The sequence below is a fragment of the Syngnathus floridae genome, chromosome 2, assembly GCF_059516105.1.
Source record: "Syngnathus floridae isolate MCC-2025c chromosome 2, RoL_Sflo_1.0, whole genome shotgun sequence".
NCBI classification, from domain to species: Eukaryota; Metazoa; Chordata; class Actinopteri; order Syngnathiformes; family Syngnathidae; genus Syngnathus; species Syngnathus floridae.
In genome coordinates this window covers 12,291,776-12,318,048 of record NC_142414.1, presented here as the reverse complement: position 1 = coordinate 12,318,048, position 26,273 = coordinate 12,291,776, and the positions used below count along the sequence as shown (strand labels likewise).

General features: G+C 42.3%; 1 protein-coding gene across 3 annotated transcripts in view; it reads right to left on the bottom strand.

The window, feature by feature from the left end:
* Window positions 1–4,014: 4,014 nt before the first annotated feature.
* LOC148401792 (metabotropic glutamate receptor 7-like) overlaps window positions 4,015–26,273 on the bottom strand; it is a 93,001-nt gene continuing 70,742 nt past the window's right edge. For all 3 annotated transcript variants that reach the window (XM_088368605.1, XM_088368607.1, XM_088368606.1), the window contains exons 7-10: window positions 26,013–26,152; window positions 19,537–20,472; window positions 10,219–10,471; window positions 4,015–5,060 (exon numbers count right to left, since the gene is read on the bottom strand). In XM_088368605.1, coding sequence (XP_088224731.1) covers window positions 5,011–5,060; window positions 10,219–10,471; window positions 19,537–20,472; window positions 26,013–26,152 — 1,379 coding nt within the window. In that variant the 3' untranslated portion in view covers window positions 4,015–5,010. The remainder of the gene's footprint in view (window positions 5,061–10,218; window positions 10,472–19,536; window positions 20,473–26,012; window positions 26,153–26,273) is intronic.

The window sequence follows — 26,273 nt, the reverse complement described above, 5'->3', positions numbered from 1 at the left end:
GTCTAAAAGCACACTTGGGTACATGCTCACACCTGGGATCGAACCAGGCTCTTAACAATCCAGAGCCCATGTCACTAACCAGTCGTCTCTTTCGACCTGGCAGCCCTTGGCCGTCTGTACTCTTTTGTACTAGGCATGTGCATTCCAGTTAGGTGAACTGAATATTTGGAATCGGTTCACTCAAAAGATCTGAAAGCACAATTAGATATATGCTCACACCTGGGATCGAACCAGGCTCCTGCCAATCCAGAGCCCATGTCACTAACCAGTCAGCTATCGCAACATGGCAGCCCTTGGCCGTCTGCATTCTTTTGTACGAGTCATTTGCATTCCAGTTCACAAATGAACTGAATCTTTAGAATCGGTTTACTCAAAAGATCTAAAATCACACATGCCCAGACCTGGGATCGAACTAAGTTCTTACCCATAGAGAGCCCATGTCACTAACCAGTCAGCTATTTCGAGCTGGCAGCTCCTGGCCGTCTGCACTCTTTTGTACTAGTCATGTGCATTCCAGTTCTCAAAAAAAACGACTCTTTAGAATCGGTTCACTGAAAAGATCTAAAGGAACATTTAGGTATATGCTCACACCTGGGATCGAACCAAGTTCTTACTGATGAAGAGCCCGTGTCACTAACCAGTAGGCTATTTTGACCTGGCAGTCCTTGGCCGTCTTCACTCTTTTGTAGAAACGCAAATTCTTTGCGATAAGATTACAGCACCCCCTTTGCTTCATAAATGTTTAGTTAGGAATAAACCCTAATAAATGGTTACATTAAATCCTTCCCACCACTCACAATACTCGTTTTGAGTCTACTGTCACCATACACTACCAGTGTTTGTATCTCAAGGCACAACTGTATCTTTAACAAATTGAAATTTGCCTCTCACATCAAGCTATCTGGACCAATCTTCTGATTGGTTTGTTAGCGCAACCCTAGTTTGACCAACAAATCTCAATTCCAAGTCGGTAAAAGATTCCTCATAATTTCAAGAGTTTCATTGTAGTTGAAGAACATGAATAAATCGTTCTTTCCCCCCTATCTATATAGTGGAATTTGAAGTTCACAAGGCCAGTGATGTCTTCATAAGGACTGTGGTTACACTTGCAGTTTGCTCCAGTGTTCACAGTTTAGCCTGGACGGGAAAGTGAAAGCGAGAATATAAGATACAGTGTGGCGGGGAAAAAAAAAGAAAAAAATCACAGGAGCGTCTTTATCCACTCTGAGACATATCAGGCTTCAGCTGGTCACTGATGGAAAGCAGATAAGGTTTCACTCTGGCTGGAGATGGGTAATTGGACAGTTTTGGAGTGATAGGAGAGCGTAGAGCCCAAGAGCCATGAAACAGGGCTAATCAAGACTCGGCATCAGTAAATTGTCTGTGAAGGAGCACATCAGGAGTTCTGACAAGATAAGCGAGGCCTTGCTCAAAGGCGGAGCTCTAACAAAGATGCCAAAGAACTTAGATGGTATAAAAGCCTGAGCCAGTTGTCTTAAGGTATGCAAGCTGAGCCATGAAGTGGTGCTAACTTCTTACCCTCTCCATTTTGATCAAATACATTGTATCGTTTAGGTTCGACTATCTCTTGTTCAACAATCAATGCTAATTATTAGCATGGACCATTATTACAGAAAATTTGTTTGCTTCTTTTAATTTTTTAGATTCAAGAAGTTCTTTGTTTTGCTTAAGCATTTTAACACCACCACATAAATTCTTAATTAGACAGTCAATAGCATTGTGTTAGCATTAAGCTGAATTTCAAGGCTTTCAAGGCAACTTTTATGGTTCTATGGTGTAATTCTCGGCAGCACTGTGGCCCACTGCTCAGCATGTCTGCCTCACAGTTCACAGGTGCAGGGTTCGATTCCAGCTATGGCCTTTCTGTGTGGCGTTTGCATGATCTCCCCGTGCTCGCGTTGGTTTTCTCCAGGTACTCCGGTTTCCTCCCACATTCCAAAAAACATCCACCATAGGGCAATTAACCACTCCGTATTGTTCGGTGTGTTGCTCCAGGGAGACATAAAACATGAAGGACACCGGACCTCGAGGACTGGCATTGGTGATCCCTGTCCTATATCATGTTTGACAACTTTATAAGTGTCTAGACAGCTTTCAGTCTGTGGCGATGCCATGTAGAAACTCAACTTCAAATAACTTCTGTGAGTAATCAGCTTCCACTAGCACTTCTGAAAGTTTGCACCATTTACCATGAATCTTGCTGCTGCTAAAAAGAGCTTTTCTTTTAGTCCACCATGATTAGGTTTCCAACTTTGTTGTCCCCCTGCAGCGATTTCCCTGGAAAACAGCATCCTGCGGAACAGGAGCAGGTGGGCTCTTACGTAGATGAGATGGAGTTTGGAGCAAGAATAAAAAAACGGGTGTACTGCTATGTTCATAGAAACTATACGAGTGAAGCCTCGTTCAGAACATACTCTGCATTTCAAAAACGGTGTCTCCGTTGTCTTTTAAAAACATCCAAAATACTGCGAGATAGTGAGCTTAGCTTGCGTTCATCCCCCACTGACTACTTGCGAAGACACTGACACAGGCAATTAATTTTGTGTGGGAGACACTTGTTCTAATTGGGCATACAGTAAGTGGGACTTTTCTTGGCTGCGTAAGGCAAAGTGACAGAGAAGTAAAGACCATCTGGTCCCACAGGAGTGAAAAGACATGCTGTACAAATAGAAACAGAAGAAAATTAGACAGCACCTCGCTTCTTATTGGGGAAGGGGTGTTGTTTTATTAAAGCATGTGACACACTTGGCTACTAGCTTAGGCAGTGTGGATATCAAGACACAGTCAACGTTATTTATTGAGCACGCTCCACACCAAACCGCAATCTGTCTGGAGTCCCATTTGCCATTCCTTTTTTGCAGTGATTTTTATTCATGTCCAATTTTTGCTTATCAGAGATTGAGGTCTCGATTTTTGGAGACGGCACATTTGCAGTATATCCTAATTTCTGTGCAAACATAAGGCTCACTGTGGAGAGTGGTCAGTTTGATTGGTGGCAGGAAGTTGGTCTAAAGCAGCGTTCATTTCATTTCATGGCTATTTTTTAATATTTGTGAATTTATTCTCAATGTGTCGTTTTTATTTGTTAATATTTTATCATCTTCTGTCTTATCTACACACTCTGCTTCAGTCATGCCTGTCAGGCTTTCGTGGCAACTTTTTCCCTTACAATGCGATGTCGGTTTCTGAGGGTAAGTCACGAATGAAGAAGCTGCCTCTTAGTTCCATTAATTCCTAAAGTGTTGAGACATTTTTGTTGTTGAGTAAACATTATGATACGTTGTTGTGATTAAGGTATTTTGTGTTATTCTCATCGACAGAGGAAACCCACGCAGACGAAACCCACACAGGAAGTAACCGGAATCGAACCCACAACCTCCAGACAGTGAGGTACACATGCTAACCAGTCGAACACCGTGCTACCACGACTTGCCCTTGACTGTGAAAAACATCTGCACCTCCACAGGTTCATGCCAGATTCACGTCGGCCACAAAAATATAGCCCTGAGAATCCATTTTAATTTTTATTGTTGGGTACTTTTGGGTCGCTGGTTTTATCTTGGATACCTGGTACTTCATATTCTAATTCCAATTGGTCCCAAAAAAAAAAAATCTGAGTGAGAGGAACTTAGCTGCTCAAGGTTGAACTTGGCAGGGACAAACTGATCTGACACGGCTGCTGGAACTTGGAAAGAGTCTCAGCAGTGGGGATGAACACGGGGTGAGACAGAAAAGAGCATAGGCGGGAGCCAAGGCGTACGAGAGTGGATTTCCCCTCCTCTCGCCGGGTCTCATCTCGTCCGCATGACAGCGCCGCTCGCTCGGCTTTCTAGTGTGACCTCTTTGGCGCGGGGACGAGACGGTGACATTTGCAACAGTTTACATAAACGCTACGGTGATTAATAGCACTTATTCATACATCAGTTCGACAGAGCAGCTCACTGAAAACTCACACGTGCACCAAAAGAACTGGGATATGCTGTGGCACTTGGGTTGTATAAAAGATAACAAACTCATTTATTACATGTTCATAAATTGACAGACATCACAACATACTTGCACGGTCGCTGTGAGTGCTTGTCACACAGTTGCTAGGTACCACAAGGAAAGGCTACAAAAACAAACATGCTTTCACATACAAGAGGGGTCAATGCAGCAACAGATTAAAGCCATATTCTGTCGTTTGAATGATTTCCAGGGAAGAGAAAACAAAGCGCAGGAGAGTGCCGAAGCTCATTATCATTATCTTTTATTTCTTTGATTTTTTTTTTTCATTTTTTTGAATGTTTTGCTTACATCAAATAGAACAGACATACATTGGCACATGCAAAGTCAACACTTTGTGGTGCTTCTCATTACCATCCAAATGCCATTGAACACAGACCGCTTATCTATTTTAGTACTCCAAACATGAAAATAGTCTCAAATATTTACAAAAAATATAGTACAATGCCCATCACTCAAATATAATCATCATGTGGGTTAGACTTTTTTTTCTTTTTAAAATTTCATTTGTGTAAAACAAAATACTGTATGTGGCAGAGCTCGCTGTTCAAGATTCAATTTGATGTACTTGGAGCAAATAGAGGCACAGAAGAAAATCACTTAGAAACAATACAGAAGAAAAATCAGATAATGGCAACCCCAAGAGAATATGGCTTTAATGACATTGTAAAACAAAGTATCTCAAAAGCACATCCTCTGTTCTCTATGCCCTCGTCCTCGGCGACCCCTTTTAGCGGTCAGCTTCTTCTCTGCTCGAGGCCGCCGGGTTAAAACCTCCACAAGATGCAGTCGCAGCAGCCCGCAGCACTACTAGTCTCACTCAAGTCCGGATGGAGGTTAGATGCGCTCCGCCATCCTCTGTGTGAGCGCTCGGGTGCTGCAGGACGTGCTGGGATGCTCGCAATCCTCTCCTGGTTCCTCTGGAGCTTCCCTTTTTCTTTTCAATCACAAATGACACACGAGCAGCATTCATTCTCCAGCACATCAGATCCTGAGGTTGTTATAATTCACGTACGTCTTCTTGGTGGCTTGACCTAAAGAAGGAGAGAAAGATGAAGATTTTGGAAAAGTCAAAAATAATCTAGGGCTTCATGATTTTGAAAAATAATTTACTTGCATTTTTTTCCCCACCTTTGAATTTGATAGCTCGTTCAGCCCTGGTTTAAAATAATTCTCTGGCTGTCCATTAAATATGTCTACTTGATATTGGTCTCAAAAAAGTACTGCTCAGATAGGCTGGGAAAATATCAATGAAGTCTATTTTAATTGATTTTCACTTGACTTTCATGTTTGACTACAAAAAATCTTGAGTCTTTACCGGGGGATTAACAAGGGAGAAAATCAGTTGTGCTATTCACTCGCCCGTTATGCCACCCAAAACAAAACCATCCTGCAAATTTGCAAGAAAATATACGCCTTCTGCTTTGGTAGCTAGCTATTCTTCTCACCAGCTGTGAGCAATGACAAGCAATGTGCTCTGGGCCCGCGTATCAATTGCACTCACAATGCCACAGTGCAAGCTCACCTTCTATTTTCATGTTAACCAGCAATAAAGAAAAACAAACACTTCACAAGTGGGCACCGAGCAAACGCTATGTGCTTCGAGTGCGGATCGCCATGGAAACGAGCGCTTGCCTCACCGTCGCAGCGTGCGCTCGTGTGTCCTTCTGTGATGCGGTTTCAATCGTTCAAGGTGCGCGGCTTCCATTTGAGATCATGCCGACTCGTCACGACTTGTGTGAGGTTTTCGAGGAAAGGTTTTAAGTTTGGCGGGTCATAGGTGGTGTGGGGGATTCTATTTTTCTTGCTGTGGAATACACTCAGTGAGCCAGTCAGTCAGTCAACAAGGCTCATGTCTGTCATCCTCCTCGCACAATACAGAAGGTCGATAGATTCTCATTCTACTGCTTTAACGTTGCTATGGCAACAAACTCCCCTGGGCTATGCAATTAAAGTCGCACCATTTCTTTGCAGCGTTTTGTAGTCTCGCGCTGCAACTATGATGAATAAAACATCACATGTACTACAGAGTTTTGCTAGTTACTATAAGCAGCATTCAGAAACACCAGCCAGCCAATCTAAGAGCAAGTGTATGTCAATTTGTGTGTATTCTATGCTTTTAATATTTATAATCATACACATACTGGATGCGTAACAACCCATGTTTTCTATCCCTCTGGTTTGTCAGTAATTGATGAGATGAACATGACCTGAAAATCGTCAAGAATGTTTGTCGATGCTTGTCTGGCTCATTTACCTGCAGTAGTGCCTTGAGATATGAATCTAGTTTGTTCCATGACAACACTGTAACTCAAAATAATTTTTCCCAATTGAAATTAATAGAAATAACATTAACCAGTTCCCACCACATACCCACGTTTTATGCAGCGCTTTTCTGGACACTCAAAGACACTGCCCTGGGGTAGCCTGACAAAAGCGTGGCTGCCAGTGTGCGCCTAAGGCCCCTCCGACGACCCCCAAAGATTTGCACTCAGTGTGAGTGGCAAGGTGTGTGAAGTGTCTTGCCCAAGGACACAACGACGCAAGACTCAGAGCGGGATTGGAATAGCTGAACCTCCGGTCACTGAACAACCCGCTCTACTAGGCCATGGCTGCCACAAAACAGTATGTAACAAACCCAAGGTCATTTTACTGTAAAAAATTGTTCAGAAATCAAATTGTTGAGCTTCCACTGTGTGTGTGTGTGTGTGTGTGTGTGTGTGATATTGATTGTTCACATTATAAATAACTTTTGGGGGGTGGACTGGGATGGAGAAATGACACTGTCATTCCTTTCAATGGGGAAAGATAATTTAAGAGTATGCATGATTTGCATTAAGAGCATGGTTTGGGAGCAAATCTCACTCGTATCTCAAAGCATAACTGTATGGCAATTGCAGTTTAAATTGAGGACATTGAAGGATGACCATTTCAAATGAGACCAATTGTGCCTTTTTCTTTGCAAAGCCATTAGTCCCCATCAATACTGTGCAGAAGTTCTCATCATAATCCTATAAATCACTCCGTGTCGTCTCCTCCAGGGCTGACAGGCCCTGAAAGCGAGGTATTTGGCGCTCTGATGGTTACAGGCAGTGACGGACAGTCTCTGGGGACGGCGGAGCCACAGTTCAGGTTTCAGGGCGGTCATGCACATAAATTCGCCATTAATAAATGTCACTTCCACTGCTGCAAAAAAAGGGGGCACAAGGGGGGAAAGGGTACGGGATGGAGAGATAAGGTGAGAAGACATGCGTGGAGGTGAAAGGCCCACAGAGCAGATGACATGATGCACTCATGGGATGGCATCCTGTAGAGTCTACAGTGTAGACCAAATGACCCACTTTTGATGTTGTGCTGTGACAGATGCAGAGATTTGGAACACCCCACCCCTGTGGAGCATGTATCGCCCCATCGGCCGCATGCGTAATTCCTACACTATCTCTTGATGAACCGACTCCCCGACTGACCGCGATCATGCGCAAATTCAGGGAAAGCACATGAGCTTATGACAGATGAGTATGACAACTGTTGGCTGTTTGGAGACGTTCCAGGGAATAGCTGTCATCTCATAGACATCATTCAGGGCTTGTGAGGGGCTGGTGCACCTGTGGGCGCCGTGATACTTCCGTGTGATTAGAAGCGTTGCGGGAGAGGAGGCGTTTGGCCCATGTGATGTATGATTTGCATGAGCCGTCAATCATCTCCATCTTCCTTCCCAACAAGGAGCGATGCATTTGGCGTGCCTCAAATTACTGTTTTTTTTCTGGGTGTAAATTTTGGGATACCTGCAGCTTGACTTTGTGAGGGTAACGGGTTTGTTGAAGCCTTTGACCTGCTCGGTAATCAATGGCAGAGCATATTTGGACAAACAAGCATTCAAATCAATGGGCAATTTAGAGCAGAGGTAACAATTTCATTGTCGTCACCAGTCGTATCGTAGTTATGGTTTCCCCGGGCTGTGATGGCTGAGAAAATTATATACAGTAAATGTACAATCACCTAAATATTGTTGGTATCAGGTGGAATACCTGGTCTGTTATTTTGATTTTGACCAATGTGAAGTGTTGAAAATAGCCTGAGCACAAATCTATGAGCACGTTTGGACACTTGAACTGTTTGAAAAGTGTAGAATGATTTAATCTCTTCTTAACTCCGTGGAAACCTCGTGGCATTAGGGCTCCTTAAAAAAAAAAAAAGAGTGAAAATAGTTGGCCGGATCCATTTATACATTTAGTTTTGGCTGGATACGTTTATATTTGAAAAGTGGCACATACTCTTCTCTTGTTGTTGATTTGTCCATATTATTTTAATCAATGACAGCATTTTTTTTGCAATTTAAATTAGTAATGCTCGTAATATCTGTAAAGGATTTACATTCAGGTACTGATATGCCAAAATTAAAATGACAAATTGATTAAGCAAAAAAAATGAAGTGGAGACATTTTACTAGTACGCCACAGAATGATGTGGCAGGTCAACTTGGAGTTATAACACCTGTGATTTTGAGTCTTTGACAAAACCCCACACAACCACGCAGTAAGGCCAGAGCCAAGATTTAAACACAAACCTCAGAACTGCAAGGCAGAGGTACAGAATATTGAGTCACTAAGTTACCAGTGTGCTTTTATATATTATAATAAATTCTTGGACCTCAAGACACCATATAGAAACTACAGTTCTCTCGCCTACTGCATGACTTGCTTTTGTGGATAGACAAAGCTGTGCCCCGACATTGAGGAAAAGCAGCAAGCACAGGTTCGCACATAAACATCTATACGTACAAAGAATGTCCTTTATATAAGTAAAAAACCAAAGAGTTTGTGGACGATGACTTTATTCCCAACACTTAATTGAATATAAAATATCAGAAAAAAATGGCCCGGTACTGCTAACAGTTAAAGCAACAGGAACTGTAATTCCCTTCCTCGTCAGCTCTGTATATTTCCGCTTCCATTTTATTGGTGTCGGACAGAATCCTTGCTATAGTAGTCTCAAAAATGACCAAATGATCATCCAGCCTTTGTTAAATTTTAGTTTATTGCCCAGCCTTACGATGAGCTCACTAAGCGCCGCAATAGGCAAATATTAATCTGCACTCAAATTTACCTTTGCGGCGGACCATCGACATCGTGCCACAAGGCTTTCACGGAGAAAGGAATAGCCAGAGTTTTACAACACTTCTTAGGTACTTCAAGTAGCCAAGAGACTTAAAACATTTGCCCTCAAGGTATATTCAGAGCTTTCCATTTGTTAATATCGTGTAATAACAGATGACGTGGGAATATACCAACTACGTCGATTTGTGAAACAGTTTGAAATTGATTTTATTTGGATGTGGAGGGTTTTTACCTGACCTGGGTGATTGATTAAAGAGCCTGGCTCACAATCCTGGTTTTAGTTCCGGTTGTTAGTCCCAGAGGTTTGCTCATAAGTGTTCCACACAAAACACATCCAGGCACCCCTTTATGGACCTTACTTTGTGCACTGCGGCCCAATCACGCTGGAACAGCTTCCTCAAATTTCCCACAACGTTGGTTACAATACAGTCCAACTCATTGACCAATGTGTCTGAGACCGTTAGCAAATTAATAATTAACAAATCCATTCATTAAATATGTCCCTGTAGTGTATTTCAACCGCACAAAAACTCACAAGCCGACACCCGAACCTAACTAATCATTGTGATAATGTCGAGTCAGAGCGTGGTGGTCTGAGTAATGCTTCTCTCCTCTATAGACGGATTATCCCCTTCCATTCCATTGATAGAACTCTCAATTCTTCTCCTTCTTCAGATCTCTCTGTCCCTCCACTTCTTCCAGCGCACTCGGGTTAAAGGTCTCGGAGATAACTGATACCATGTTCTATAGGCATTAGACGTGCTTTTTACCCCGCCACACAACCAATTAAATTGGCCAAATGGGATTTCCAAGTTCAAGAAAGGAAGTCTAAGAAAAAAAGGGGAAGTGGCAGAAAGACATATCACTTTAGCCTCTAGGGGAAGCCATTTAAAAAAACTCAATAGCACAGATATAAACGTAGATCCTGTGACATTTCCTAGAAGTTCAGCAAAATAAGCTTTGTCAATGAAAGGAAGATATAGCTGTCAGGTGTATGGTAGTGTTTAGTTCATGTATGAACTGACGCGTCCACTGTGGTTTTGTGTGTCGTTGACATGATGTAAAGGTTACTCACTCATAGGGTCAGCAGCAGGGTTCTCACATAGCTCAGTCTTAGCTTCTCCGTTGGGTCTCTCACTGGGCTTCTGGGACAAGCGTGACGACATGGTCGCGGCTGTCACCACCGCCTTGAAGCTACGTTTCCTCTTCTGTACGTTGAGCTCGGGATGGAAGATAATGATGTACACCTTGGGCATGTAGAGCATGCCCAGTGCTACCGAGGCACTGAGATTCATGGAAATGGTCAGGGTCGTCGTCTGGATGTAGAGCTAGGAGGAAGAAAAAAAACAGAGCGTTTAATTCAGGACGACGACGAGGTAACGGGCCTGAATACTTTTTTGCGTGAGATTCAGATTTTGGAATTGATGCAAATGAAGTTCAATAATAACTTAACATCACTGAATGTCACTCCAATCCAACTTGTGTGCAAGCCTGATACACGCACACAAATTTCGACCGCTGGAGAGTCACAAGGCATCATCTGAAAACACTCGCACAGTCTCCTTCCCACCAGCGCGCCCACTCCTACTCTTGTCGAGATTGACAGACCCGGGCCGAGTCCTTCCATCTCAAGTTTCCCTTCGTGTCAGGCGTCTCATAGGGCCTCTGCAGCATGTCTGGGCTATAGCAAAACACTTGCATGTAGATGCGACTGCAATAAATGACTGGCAATGGTCTCTGTATTTTTGACAGCGCCTTCATTTGTCTTCCTGCAGCGCCGCATGCAGTCGTCTGTGAAGGCTTTCAGCGCGCTTTTGTGTTAAGATCATTCAGGGGACGGCCATTGATGTGCGGCGCGCACTTACATTCTAACCGTGACGTGCCGCCACACTTACATAACACCTTTCACATTCTCCTCTCACAATTGTGATCTTATGTAACCCGCATCACGCAGTTGTTTAACTGTGGATTATTTATGTTCCTAAAGGGACGGATGGAACCTTTGGTTTCATTTGAGGGTCGCTAGAGGAGGGCACATAGCTGTTACAGGAGCACATCATTAATCCAGTGTTTCCCAACCTTTATCGAGCCAAGGCACCCTTTTTACAGAAGTTAAAATCACCCAGCGCAACACCAAGCAGATATACTGGAATGGTAATCTCATTTTATTTTTCAAATGGAATTTATTCAGTGTGATGCATGGACTTGTTAGATTGAACACAAAGATGATATACTTGAAGGAAGTCATTCAAGTTATTATGATGAACTTGATAAATGGCAACAGATGGGAACACAAGTTTAGTGAACACAACTCAAATCAGAGGTTTTGTAGATAGTGAGCAATTTTTCTAAAAAAAGAACTGTCAAGCTAGTTAATGCCACTCCTAGTTAAATTTACTGTCAGACTAGACATGACACAAAGACAATTACATATTGTGTGTTTTAAAAGAGTCACGCAATGTTGCCTTACACTTGCTTAATGCCATAGTCGCGGTGTTAAAATCCTTTCAATCAGGGTTGCCTAACCACCATTTCGACTGTTCATCACTGGCAAAGATCCCGAAGATATATTCGTAATTACTAAATAATCATTTTCTGGCAAATCAAGCAAAATTGGATCATTCCCCACAGTGCTCCCTGATGATTTCTCCCAGTACACTAGCTGGGAATCACGGCACTAATTTACCTCATTTAAAAGCATCACACGTCACTTGTACTGCCGTCTGTCTGTTGCTGGTAGGCGGACGACACTGTAATAAACACATTAGCTACCACGCTGAATCTGCAGGGGAGGCGGCGGCGAGACACGAAGGGAAGGAAATGAAGCGGTGCCATTATTTGCATACACTTTCTGTAAACAGCATGACTAATGCTAATTTCTTGAGCAGGACGCCGGCTCATATATATCCAGGATACTTTTGTCTTCTGATCTACATCAATGCAAGATCGTCATGCACACATAGTACGTGCACAGACTTTCCATCCCTTCCTGCTTCTCTGCGGGGGAAGGCATGGAGCCTGCACACCATGCATTAGTAACCACATGAGTATCACCATGATCTCCAAGCATGCTGTTTCTACAGAGCTGTACCAATGTGTCATTTTTATGTGAACTTCTTTTGAGATATTAGGGCAACCAATAAAAGCAGTGTGCGCCCATGGCGTAGGATATAATCACCAGAGATTCCCCACCTTGTGTTTCTATGTTTAGTTGTGGCCGGTATCCATAGCAACACTACCCGGTTTGGAGTGCAGCGCAATGTGACTGGAAGAATCTTTTTTAATGAGATTTTGATGCCTTCAACGCTGCAACAATGACCCTTTTGCAGCTGATTTATTGACCGCACAGAGGTTTGCTGGCAAGCATTAGACGCTCTCTCACATTCATCACACCCGAGTAAAACACCAAAGTGTTGCAATGCGGGTTGTCATTCCCTCACATACAGCGCACACACGCACCAAAACGCATACAAACGCGGCCGAGCCATTCTCTAATCACCACCGTTTGAGCTTGACCCAATTTCCTCGCCCTCTCACCCACCCCTTAAATGTCACAAAACATCCATAATTAATTTGTGTTGCTTTAACATAAATAAATACATGAAGTCATTTGGAACAGCTGCTCGGGAACTCTCTATTTATAGGCTCCGTAATGATTTATTAACGCCCTCATCAGAAATCGAGCGCCCGCTTTTGAACGTTACATCTCATTGACAAGGCCCAACGCAACATCCAGCCACAACAAATGACATGTCTTCACTTTAGACAAAAAGCTGTTGAGCGTAATTCACATAATTATAGCCACCAGGGATACACTTAGTGCGAAGGCAATTTAGAAGGCTATGGTTGAGTAGCACGGATGCGCACGGTGATGAGGACTTGATTCAGTAAGTGACAATCAGGATGGCCGCACAATAATGGATCTAGGGAATTTGGGTTTCCTCTCAACTACCTGCATGTCTTTTGTTGTCGGGGCTGGCCTACTTTCTAGCCTGGCCTGTGCCATGAATAACTCTGTCTGGCTACGTGCTGCAAAGCCCGAAACCACTCTGGCATTACTTCAGGAGATCTCACCAATGAAGGTCTGAATTTATTTATTTTTTGGGCTTCCGGAGAATAACACAAGGGAGAGGATGCATTTTTTCATGACTGGGTCAAGATATAGTGCTCATTTGTTGGAAATCTGTATTTCAGGGAAGGCAATTACTACAAAGCTTTGAGGAACGTTTAATCAATTTCTTTCACATGTGAAATAATTCATATCTTGATCCTGAGAAATGGCTGCAGGTTGTGTCCTGACCTGTTAAGCAAGATCCCGGAACAACTTATGGGAAACAGGAGGTATGATGCTTTGTTGAATTCAGGGTCGCGTTTTGAACATTGTAAAGAAAGAACATCCCCAGGATGACACTAAAGGGTTCAACTTTAATGTGAATACAAATATGGAACATCTTCCTTCTTTCAAGGTTTGGGTTAATAAAACCTTCCTGCAGGATGTGAGAAAACATCGAAAATTGCACTTCTGAAAAGTTTCACGATGTTAGGATGCATTTATTTCACTAACAATGTAGTTGTGGGTAGTTATGCATCTGAAGCCAACAATAACCACATTGCACTTAAGCTTCTTTTTGTATGTGTGAAATGATCCCAGAATTGGCACATTCACTGTCTTTTACGTGCTCTTTCCTTCTGGTTCCACTTACTGCTTTGCTGTAACAGTTAGTGTGGAAAAATAATCACAGTAAATTCACCCGATAAAGTGACAAATCTGTGGTATATAAAATTAGGTATGTATGATAAAAAAATCTGAATTACAGGGAAGCTGCAAAAAGTAAAGCGCAATACGGTGAATGAAAACTGTCCTCACAGAGGTATATTCTTTATCTTCTGCGAAGAACGACAAATATTACTGTGGCTTACGGATGTTTTTCAATTGAGGCCATGTTTATATCAGAATGTGTTTATTATGCTGGCCCAAATCGTCAAGTGGCAAACACCAAAGTGAGCAGCACAATGTCCATTGAAATGAAACATAGAATGTGGCAGATACTCTTTAATTTTTTTACATTCTATTTCATTGTCTTTTTTGCACGTTTTTTAAAAGTACAAAACATTTTTTTAGTCAGCTGAAAAGTGACAATTTTGGAGGTACGAGCATTCTGAGTGTTTTAAGCCATGAAGATGGTAATGGAACAAATCAAACACACCTCTCAAGGGACCATCTATTTAGTAATTATTTTATGGAGCGGCAAGATGAAGGGCGAAACGAAGTTGCTGAGGGAGAGACAAGCGCTTCAAGAAAAAGGTTAAAGAAGGGTCTCTCTATTTTATTTATGGGAGTTCAGTTCATATCAGATGTCAGCAACAATATTAGACGAGGTAGTCAATGTCATGATGTTTTCGTCGAGACTTGAGTGACGAAGACAAACAAGCAAAAGTGTCAATTTTTCCAACATGCGCACATCCCGGGACCTGTCAAACAACTTGATTGGACGGCGCTATTATTTCCATGCTCCATTCTGCTCTCATTTGTATAGAATTGCTTATTAGATGTGACACCACTGTCAGTGACTTGAGGGTGCAAACTTGCTTTTAAGCCAGATGAGTGTCTTGTCAGTGATTAGAGTGCCGCATGTTTCAACGCTTGCATGGCAGCGCTTGACGATACAAAAGGATGCTTCGTGATTATCCGCTCAAATTTCACTTTGCTCGTATTAAAGCTGAGTTGAGATTTTCACATCTGGGTTGAAGGCTGCAGGCTATTCTCACAGAACAATGGGCCACATTAATTTAAGAAGAAAATGGCCTGCGCTAATTAATATTTTACCCCAGAAACACTTGCAAGCGACATGAACAAATGGAACAAAACTAAACTCCACAAATGTTCTGCTGATTAGTGAGTGAGGAGTAAGAAAAGACCTAAATTTATAAAAATTATATTGTCATTTATATTGTCAATCAATGACATCATTGATCCTCTACGCTACCCAGCAGGCTTTTGTCACGTTCACAGCAAACTTGGTTTTCCTTCTGTTGTCTTTAGTGTCAATCTAGGCTTGGAGACACCGCTCCATGTTGGGCAAAGCGAACTCGCCATGAGCGCGGCAGGGCTCCCCCGGCGCTAAGAGCGTAACTCCGTTAACCCTGTTCATTAATTAACTGCTAAATATGACAAGAGGGAGCAGCACGACAGAGCACGCCTTGCGTTGTAAACAATAGTGCAGTAGGATGTTGCACTTGGTGACATGAGGCACGTTGCCTTTGGCCACCATTAAACAGTTTTAAAGACTTGACTTCATCGTGCTGTCAGTGCTCTCATGCCCAAGTCCCATGTACATCAATACATTGTACAATGTCTGCATCACACTTCAATCTGCCATGAAGGAGATACCATTTTAAAAAGGATCAAACTAAAGTTTTTAGTCGCTTCATTGTTACTAAAAATCAGCTCATTTGTTAATGAGGAAATGTTTCATATTCAAGTCATATTTCTTGCTTATTTTTTCCCTCTACATTCCTTCCTTGGGGCATTGCAAAGAACGTTAAGCACTGGGAAAACTACTTGAATATTTCTGTTGATGCTCAGTAAACAGTACACAGGTGCACTTAAAATGTTACAAGCTGCCAAGGGAAAATGGATGGCAGGCGCAGCGCCAGGATTTTTCTCTAGAGACTAAAAGGGGGCTTGACTGATACATAGGGGACTGAGAAATAATTTAAAAATATGTTTTAGAATATCAAATAAAATGCTGGAGGGCCTTACCTGGGGCAACATAGATTTTTGGCAGGGCTTTAGCACCACCTAGCCCCAGAGTAGTGCCATCAGACACGAGACAATGGCTATAATTCTAGATAAGATAATATCTAGATATATCTAGATAATAAATAAATAATAAAACATCTAGATTATATATAGTATATATGTACATATATTTGTGCACGCACGCACGCACGCACGCACGCACGCACGCACGCACGCACGCACGCACGCACGCACGCACGCACGCACACACACACGTACACACACACGTACACACAATCCATGGAAAAAAGTGCTCCAAATTAACGCACAACTGGCTTCAACCGACACTCCTTGCCCCTCATTAGTCTGTTAAATTGAGATTCCACTGCATACCTTAATTTGAAGCTTTTCATTAATTTTACATTTATAAATTCACTTGCTTAAAAAGAAGCATTCTATTCTAACCATATTCTATATCCTCATCTAAAAGCCAAATGAAAAATAGAGCCATCATCCTCATGAGTATTGCCATCTTGGGGGATGTTAACCTAATTTCTAAATAAAAGGCAGACACTTGAGTTCCATTTTGCTTGAAAGGTTTAACAGACTGCATGAAAATGACTGAACAACGAATGGGATTATTAGCTGGAACGTGACCACAATTGTGCCCCAGCGGGGAAACGTGTTTTTTTTTCCCAACGACAGGAGTAGTACTAACAATTCCTAATGATCCTCAGCCACCGTGACTGTCTTTGAGTCACGTGGGGTGCATGAACATGTTACATGCACCTAAGAGGTTTTTCTAACATGTTTCCAAGAATGTCGTTTCATGACACGAGCCTCTCGCTCTCCCTTTTCTTTCGTGACCGACTCTAGTGGGAGTTACATTCGGAGGACCGGGGAGTGCCTGGGGGTGGGAACGTATCATCACGCTGCAGAGGAGTGCGGCTGTGTTCTGTGGTCAAAGATGAAGAGCACGATGAAAACGCTACAGCATTTTACGTCTATCTACACAGGACTTTTCCCCACTCGGTATGCCATTTGAACATTTTGGTGGTGTTTCCCTCCCATTTACCAGGATTCTAGATTTTAGTTTGCCTATGTTTCTGACATTTAGGCCTGTAGTTTTATGTCTGCTGAAAGTCATGAGTCAGCTGATTTGGAATGCTGGTGATTCTCAGGATCATTACCTGAATGTGCTGAGTAGCAGGTGCACAACTGGGGGAAGAGAGACGTGTCCTGATCATTTGTTGCTGTATTCACATGACTTCCCTCGACATGAGTTTTAAATGAGCCAACCAGGCGGAGAGAAAAAAACGAAGGGGGACAAAAGGGGTCGCAGGTGTGGAAAATAAGGACGTCTGACCGTAACAGAAAAACCACTGTGAATAATACCAATGTACACAGACCAGGGACATCATATTAAAGTGGTTCCTTTCGATGCAAGTGACTTGACATACAAGATTGTTAAAACTGATATCTTGCTTTAACTTGCGAATGCAGACTTGAGATACAAATGCTGCATGATGGCAGTGAAGTCAACACACTATTAAATAATAAAGAATTCAACACCTGCCTGCGCAAAAAAAAGCTCCAGTTTGTTTAATTCCACTTCTGGCTGCGTTACAGTCAAACTAAACATAAAACAAACAGAATTTCATTTGAGGTATTTCCCAAAAAGTCAGCCTAATGCTAATGCTGATTAGTATTTATGTTGTAACAGTATTCACACTCATATATTTTTTATCCTTTGCGTACAACAACCCATTGTAGTGCCAGATAGGAGTTGAGACATTGCAATGAAGTGTTATTATGAGCCGCACTAGAATATTTGTTAAGACACATCAAAATGATTGCCTGCTTCATCCAGTTAGGATGGGCTAGAACTACAGTGGGATTCATAATGAATGCCTTAAGGAAGGGTATATCCATCTGTGTGTCTTATACTGCCCCTAGATGGCCAAGGCAGTTACAACAGACAAAGCAGCATTCAATTGATGCAGCGTGACAAAATATATTCAATTCTTATTATCCATACATCCGTCCGTTCTTAGCTGGCACACATGGACATACTATTTACATGTTTTAATTCTTTGTAATTGTTACTGTATGGTTTTATGAGGTAAATGTTGCAGAGTGCTATTCGATCTCTTCAAAATACAAATTGCAAAATTTTTTTGGAAAAGGTGATTTGAGATATGCATGTTAAACTTGTCTCACGAATGCACCACTGAAATGTTTTTTGAATCAGTGTACAGCTTTGGCTTGAATTTATTTTTTCTAGACAATTTCAAATCTTAGCGAGACAAAATGAAAAAAGTCCGCAAAATGTTTTGATTCCATGTCAGAAGCTTGGCACATGCATGGTGTTTTTTCCCCCCAGTCTGGATTTTATTAATTTAAGACAAGACGTACAGTTTTTAAAAAGCAAATGCTTGCTCATGCTGAAAACATGGGCATGAGTTGAAATATGAATAAGATCTCCTTAACTACAGTGCTGCCGCTGCTGCTGCTGCTACTGCGGCAGCGGCTTCTTACAGGACATGCAAAGGCACTTCTCACTATCTGCGGCAAGGGAGCAAGTAGACATTCAGCCACAGAGGCCATTAAACCAGGACTCTGTGGTGTGAACTGACAGGCAAAGGAGGAGTTAACTGCATAAGAGGAAAGGAAAACACATTAGTGCCTCGCTACTCTCTGTGAGTAACATAATGAACTCCTAATCGCTGCTGAGGGTGTAATTCGTCTATGAAATCAGCGCCAAATTGAGATGAGGAAAATCACTTTCTGATCCATCTCAAGCAGTTGCTTAGCAGGACGGATATCGAGTGCCGGAGTTCTCTAAAGGTTCGCCATAAGTAACGCTTTCCTGTCAGCATCGATATTCTGTCAAGGGAAAACTTGCCTTGCATTCTGTTTTCTGCACAAATGTCGGCGGGCAACACGGACGTCTCGTGAGTGGGCCTGATGAATGCATCTGTATTCCGGCGGCTGCCGGCCAGATAAGCAGTCACTCGTACAGAAGGTCAGAATGTCATATTCTCAATCAACTCCGGGAGCACCCGATGTCAAATGCTTTCTTTGGGGAGAGCGAAGCTGTCAAGAGATGGAATGTGCTGAATCCAGCATCATTCCCTCAGTTCCTCGCCGCCTTCCTCCTCCACTTGGCCCTCATCCTCCTCTTCCTGCACCTGTTTGTCTGCCTTCCCAGAATGCCGCATAATGGTGTAAACGCAGCCCTCGGCGTGAGAGCCCAGATAATGGCATCTGGAGCAGCCCACACCCCCGTTCGCATGGCTCCTCGGGCATTTCGGGATTCTGGTCGCTAACGGCGCACCCCTCCCCTCTCCTTTTTTGTGTGCTTATTTCTGTCTGTTTGGACAAGTGCGGGTTCCCATGCAAAACGGCGCGATGAGAGATCAAAACGCAAATGAGCCCATAAGTTATACAGTCGTGAAATGAGTGTGAGAGGAGGTGCTCTGCGTGTGCTGTTTATCATATTGTGTCTCACAAATGTGCACGTGTGTGTGTGTGTGTGTTTGGACAAGATAAAAGGAGGGCTGAAGGGCTGACTGAGAATATATGATTTGAAGGAGACACCGAGACAAAGCAAAGGGCGGAGACACAGACGGCGGGGAGTCAATGACTCACCTTCTCAGCAGACTGGGCCGTGCCAAAGAAAATGGGGATGAAAGCCAGCCACACGATGCAGGTGGTGTACATGGTGAAGCCGATGGGCTTGGCTTCGTTGAAGTCTTCGGGGACATCTCTCGTCTTGATGGCGTAGATGGTGCACGTCACCATCAACAGGATACTGTAACCCAGCGAGCAGATGATCTGCAAGTCTGTGATATCGCACTTGAGTACGCCACGAGCCAGCATGGGGTTAATTGTTTTTTGCTCATCATAGTCGATAATGGTGTTGGGGGGGTCCACGGCGAACCACACCAGCACGCCCAGCAGCTGCACGCAGATCAGACTGGACGTTATAGCGATCTGGGAGGTGGGGCTGATGAAGCGTGGGGCCGTGACAGTCTGCTTGCCTTGCTCGAAGATCCGGTAGATGCGGTTTGTCTTGGTGAGCAGCGCCGCGTAGCTGATGCACATGCCCAGACCCAGGAAGATCCTCCTGAAGGCGCACACGCCCACGTCGGGCTTGGCGATCATCAGGAAGGTGATGATGTAGCACAGAAAGATGCCAGTCAGCAGCACGTAGCTCAGCTCTCGGCCCGACGCGCGCACGATGGGCGTGTCGTTGTAGCGAACGAACGTGGCCATGACGAAAATGGTGGCGATGATGCCGAGCATGGCCAAGAAGACAGGGATGACTGCCCAAGGGGAGTGCCACTCCAGTTTGGTAATCGGGATGGGCTGGCAGGCGGTCCTGTTGGGGTTGGGCCTCATGTTGTACGCGCACAGGCGGCAGGAGGTTTCGTCAGACTGGTACTGGTATCCGTCGCAGAGCTCGCAGTGCCAGCAGCACGGTATCCCTTTGACCCTCTTCTTTCTCTCCCCGGTCTTACAAGGCAGACTGCACACAGAGATGGGCAGCTCCTGCTCCCCGTCGGGCCACTGAAGCTCCTCCAGCTGCAAGGGGGAACATGAACAGGATAAGACAGTTAGACATAAACAAACAACATATCGAGACCTGGCCAATACACCCGCAGAGAGAACAAATGTAAGAAACGGAAGTCACGCAAGCAGAGGGAGAGTGAGCACACTCGACCGTGAAAGGCCAGAGCGAAGACTCGAACCCACAACCTTTCTGTCAGGCGGCGGAACGGATTCATCATCACTTACATAATTCCTCAGCGGGACAGTGCAACGGTAGCATCTGTTTATATCTTGCCAAGAGACTTGTCTTATTCTCAAAGGTAAAAGCGATTACCATGGCAACAGACTTATGTTCATTCGATTAAAAATAATGAGAAATGCCATAAACCTGTTCTAATGAAGGAGCAAGTGAGGTGTAAAATATGAACACGTAATGGATTTTAGGTTGCAAATGTCTACTTTAGTCTCTGCAGGGCTGTTTGTACTTATTAAACTAATCTTGTCCGTGTACAAATATGGTGCCGAGCTACCACCTTCAATTCCACCCCGAGAGGCCCCATGTTTGACTGTCCATTATCCAGACTCTAAATCTAAAACATAATGAAAAAGGGTTATTATATTTGGTCAAAACCCACGATGGTAAATTTACTTTGATGATGCCTTTGGATGAGTTTCCCATTTATTGTGAGATTCTACTTGTTTTCATGGTTGTTACATCGGTTAAAAATAAAGTAGAGTTGTAGTGTGGGAGTAAATCTAAACATCCATCCATCCATTATCTGTACCGCTTATTCCCACGGGGGTCGCGGGTGTGCAGGGGGACACCCTGAACTGGTTGCCAGCCAATCACAGTCTATGGACCAGAAATTTACAGTCGTATTGGATAATCTGTGTGTATGTTAAACGAATATGTTTTATTAAGGCGGCATTTGACAACCAGGGTAAGCTCTATGCCAGCAGTGGATACATGGAAACATTTAATCATTTATTTCCAAGGTGTTACAAAAATCTTCTCAGTCATTTCATGAGCCCATCAGTAAAGTGGCACATGCACGACAGCTTTTTTCCTCTGCGAGACAACTCGTGTCACTGCCACACCAAAATAATCATATCATTTCATATCAAGCATATCAGCTCAAGTGTCTCATTAAAGCTCAAACTAATGAATGGAAAGTAAAACTGCTGAAGTGTGTCTGACTGCTCCGTAGGTGTCTTGGTTTATGACGTTTTAAGTTTGAATGCCTCTTTAAGTCACACTCATTCAAAGTAGCTCCAGTTGTTTTTTTGGTAAATGTTAGAAGAGGCATATATAACAAAGGTTTATTAGTTAAACTTACTACTTTTAAATGACAAATTAAAAACATACCTGAGAATTAGTAAATGTTCACATTTAAGGGACACAGTAAAATGGTTTCATTTAATAATCACTTGCATTATGTTCTACTTTTGACAAATCACCAACACATGTATACGTGAAGGCGTACTCAAAGTATGTCAAAAGGTTTTAGGTGCACAAGAGAAAAAATGGAACCAATGACTTATGAAATAGAAATTTGAAAAACAAACAGTTCAGCAACTCATGTAGACTGACAATATGACAATACGCACAGGGAAATATTATTTAATTACTGTGAAAATAAATCAATATTACTAATAGTGACATTTTACAAGACGGTTGTGAAAGTATTCTTCGTGTGTTTGCCAATGTCTGAAATTATACTGGCCTTTGTTGACCAAGGCACACACACCAGAAGCAGCACAAGGGCTGAAATATGCATTTATTGGCATTCCCATTTATTCCAAGGGGGAAAGACAGCTTGTTTTGAGTTTCAAGTCTGGTCACGGACGGAATTGAACAATAAGCCAAAGCACCACTCTACTGCAGTGCACTGTATCATATTGTAAATTTAGTCACCTGCTGGTAGCTGTCTGCTATATATACATCTGAGATAAATTTGTCTCATGCAGTTTCATGTAGTCCATTCAAAGGTTGGATCGTAGATTATTTAAATGGTCAACAGAGGCGCAGATACCTTATCCTGCTGTGAAACATAGCTCTGTTGAAGATCAGGTTCCAAAAATGTGCCAAAAGGCTTGTTGTTGACACGAGGTAGCACCCTTCCACGACACCCCACTACAATACACACAAATACACACATGTGCAGTGTTTGCTAGTGCACCTGCATGACAAATGTGTCACTTCTTTGGTGTCTGGCTAGATTATCATCTGCCATTTATCCGAGGGCACTGACGTGCCATTTGTTATTTGGACAATGAAGGGTGCTTGCTGGAAAACCTCCCGATTACACACTGTGTGGAAACAGTAATGAGCCCAACAGCTCAGTTGCTATGGGAACCACAAGCAAGAATGTTGACACCTTGGACTCTCATGGCTGTTAGTGTTTTTGCTGTAGTGCTTAATTTGACAGTTCGTATGAGCTCTCGTCAGATGGAAAAGCGTGGAAAAGTGGATCAGTTTTTATCGCACTGAAATATAATTGCACTGCGACATTTGGTTTGTAATCATTGCAGAACAACCAAAAATATCCATCCACCAGAAGTTATTCCACCTGTGCTCTGAAATGCATCGCGTTAAGTTTAATTCTTGTGACCCAGACAGCAATTATGCAAATGCTATCTCATCTGGATGGAAATGCCGTGTTGTTTGTAATCTTAGTCACGTGGCGATACGACAACATTTTAGCCCAGCTTGGTTCTCTATGTCGATATTTTCAAACCGTGTTTGCTATGAAAAAAAAAAAGAAAGAAAAACACGGATCAGGTTCTTTATGTTCCAGATGAATCACTGACGTCAATTCTCGTGCTCTGTCAGTGAGCAGCAATGAACAGTTTGCACGGCAGCTGTCTCTGCACCACTGCATTCAAATCTGACCACAGATGCCTTTTGGGTGAAGAGAAAATATTTGAAGATGATATTTTCTTCACAGTTATCTTTCATATACAAAGAAAATAATCATATTATATAAAATCTCATATCACGATATCTTATAAAGCTGTGAAAGCTTACAAGTTATATCTGGTTGATTCGTTTGAGGAGTATATTCAATTCCATCTGATGCGTGATCATACATTTCGGGTGTCACCGTGTTCAGAAAAATCTGCATCAAAAAAACATTAGGGAGTAACACAGCGAGTGAATATTTAGGACTCAGTTCTCAACATCGGAGACCCTCAAACGCCTAAATGATAAAAGACCGACACTTGACTTGAAAGCTCTCTTTTTCCAAAGCATCCGCCAATCTACGGCTGAAATACAGTCATGGCTGCCATGTAAAAAGAAGAAAAAAAATGATCGCAGCAGTAGGACGTCTTGCAGTTGCCATTCGACTCGTAAAAAAGATTTGCTTCAAATTTATAGTTATGGTGTAACAGACAGGTAGACAGAAGGGGTTGAACGACTTCAGATTTGATGGAGTCAATACTAAGGTTGTTCACTCATTTTTCCTGCTGTCCTTAGTTGCGGCGGTCAGTCACTAGGCGCTGTCGAACATTGCACACTAGTGTTAATTTCCCCTTTCCATTAACGTCTGATACAGTTGACTCACAATTTCATAGTGGTACTTTGTCAATTTTGCACATCCCTGTCATGCTGCCACGACTGTATTTGTTGTCGGAGCTCCATCGTTCTGCATCATTTGCATAACTGTTTGATCAGTATTACGGCTCTACTGGACACTTTATGTTACTTTGCGACTCTGCATTTTTTTTTGAGAAGATAAGTTATTCCTTTATGTGTCCCACATGAAACAATTCCAATTTTATATAAATTTCACTGCACTACACACTACATTGCCTAATGACTCTCTGTACATTTGTGTTTATGTCCAAAACATGCTTGTTATTGCGGCTTCTTTTCTACAACAGATAAAAATGTCGGAGACCAATTCCCTGTGTGTTTTAAAGGACTAGGCCTATACAAACTGTAAGGATTGTGATTCTTAAACACAGTTTATCAGCACACAAATGTGTCATGCACATCATCTGGAGCAGTTTAGAATCAATATTTATCGAATAACATAACCAAAAACCATAAGCGTAAAAAAAAAAACCCAAACACATCAGCAAAAATACTGACATTATTGTGGAATCACCAAATTGGCCCTGTGAGGCAAATCTGACAATTGTTTGCTTTATGAAAATCTTGTTTCAACTACAACAGTGCATTGAGATACGAATTAAGATTGTACTATGACTATGCTCGTAACTCAAAACATGTGACCAGCATCTTACATTATCTTTCTCCAAGAACACGAAGGAAAATAAAGGTCGTATATAAAATTAGGAAATAAAGACTGTATGGCAAGAGTATTGTTCGGTCTTGGCAGAGGTCTGCACTGTATTGACTGCTTCATACATGTATTTACTCATTTACTTCCAAAACCACATTACCACCTTATTTCCGGGATGTCAGTGAAAGTCGGTGTGAGTAGTGTCCTCATATGAGATAGAGAAACAGAAGTGTGTGTGTGTGTGTGTGTGCGCTCATGTGCGTGTGAGACATCTGTCTTATCTGCTTCCAGCTCGAGAAACTTCCCTTTTGTGTTTGTAATAGGAAAACAGGGTATTTCTGCACACGATTAGTAAAAGATGTTTGCACCTGAGCTCACGCTGTATTTAAGATGCAAACAATGTCCTTCCATTTCACAAAAAAGATTCTTCACTTTCCCAAAAGATAAAACATTCGCACTCGAGCCTATCTCCAACATGCAGCAGTAAAGGAATAATATTCTTCAGAAATGTACAGTGGTGTATTGACTTGCCAGTTCAATTCTTTCTGTGACCATACTTCAATATACTCTTTTCCCAATTATGTTTAACAATGGCAAAGAATGGAAATTCATTTAATCTATTTCAGTCATTCTGGTGTGTGCGTCTTGACCACTTAGAGGCAGTAAAATAGAGACATAAACAAAGTTTCACAAATAATTCATGAAGCGTCAATGCTTTCCTTGCATTTTGCATTTTGTGCTAGCATTCAGTTTACAGACTTTAAGGAATAGTTATGTAGCTGTTTTAAATACACGACATATACTTCTCTTTGTTTTATATTTAGTTTGGCAGAAAAATTCAACTGAAAGTGGCAATAAACAGCTTCAAGCTTCTTTTGGAAGAATTGTTCACTATCTGCCAAACTGGTGCTTATTGTGAAGTGAACCGAGTTGACTGCCGCCATCTGCGACCTAAAGTTTTTGCATGCAAGTCAAACCAAAATTCGTCTGAAATATGGCTTTTACCTCTAAAAAAAAACTTGGGTCACTCGAAAGTCAAGGCACTATTGTAGTTGTTTTACATTTCATTAGCCTATTTGCATAATTGCCCAAGTAAATTTTTAACGTTTAGCGAAAATAAAAAAAAAAAAAAAAAAAATTAAAATGAACAATAAATAATAGTCACGTTATCTTAATTGAGCGTTTACGAATTCTGAAAATGTACACATAAAAAACTTAAAACACAATCCATAACGAAAAGCAAGCAAATAGCTATGAGATGTTTTCTTAAGTAGTTACGCTAAAAGCTTAAGCATTCGTAGTGTTACCAGGAAATAGTCGTACCCTGAGCTGGAGGCTCTCCGCCCACTGTCCGACCGCCTTATACTCCGGGATGGAGGAGTTGGTCATCTGGAACTGGAACAAATCATAACGTCCTGGAGCATCACCATTCTTATTAAAGACAACCGGGGTGGCAGCACTGCCTGTACACAGAGAGAAAAGGTGGCCATTGGTAAGACATTGTGTCGCATTTGATTTGGAAAAACAAAACAAAATCGTGAAACTGTAACCCCTTTTGTCTTGCTGTGTGGTAGCGTACTAGGA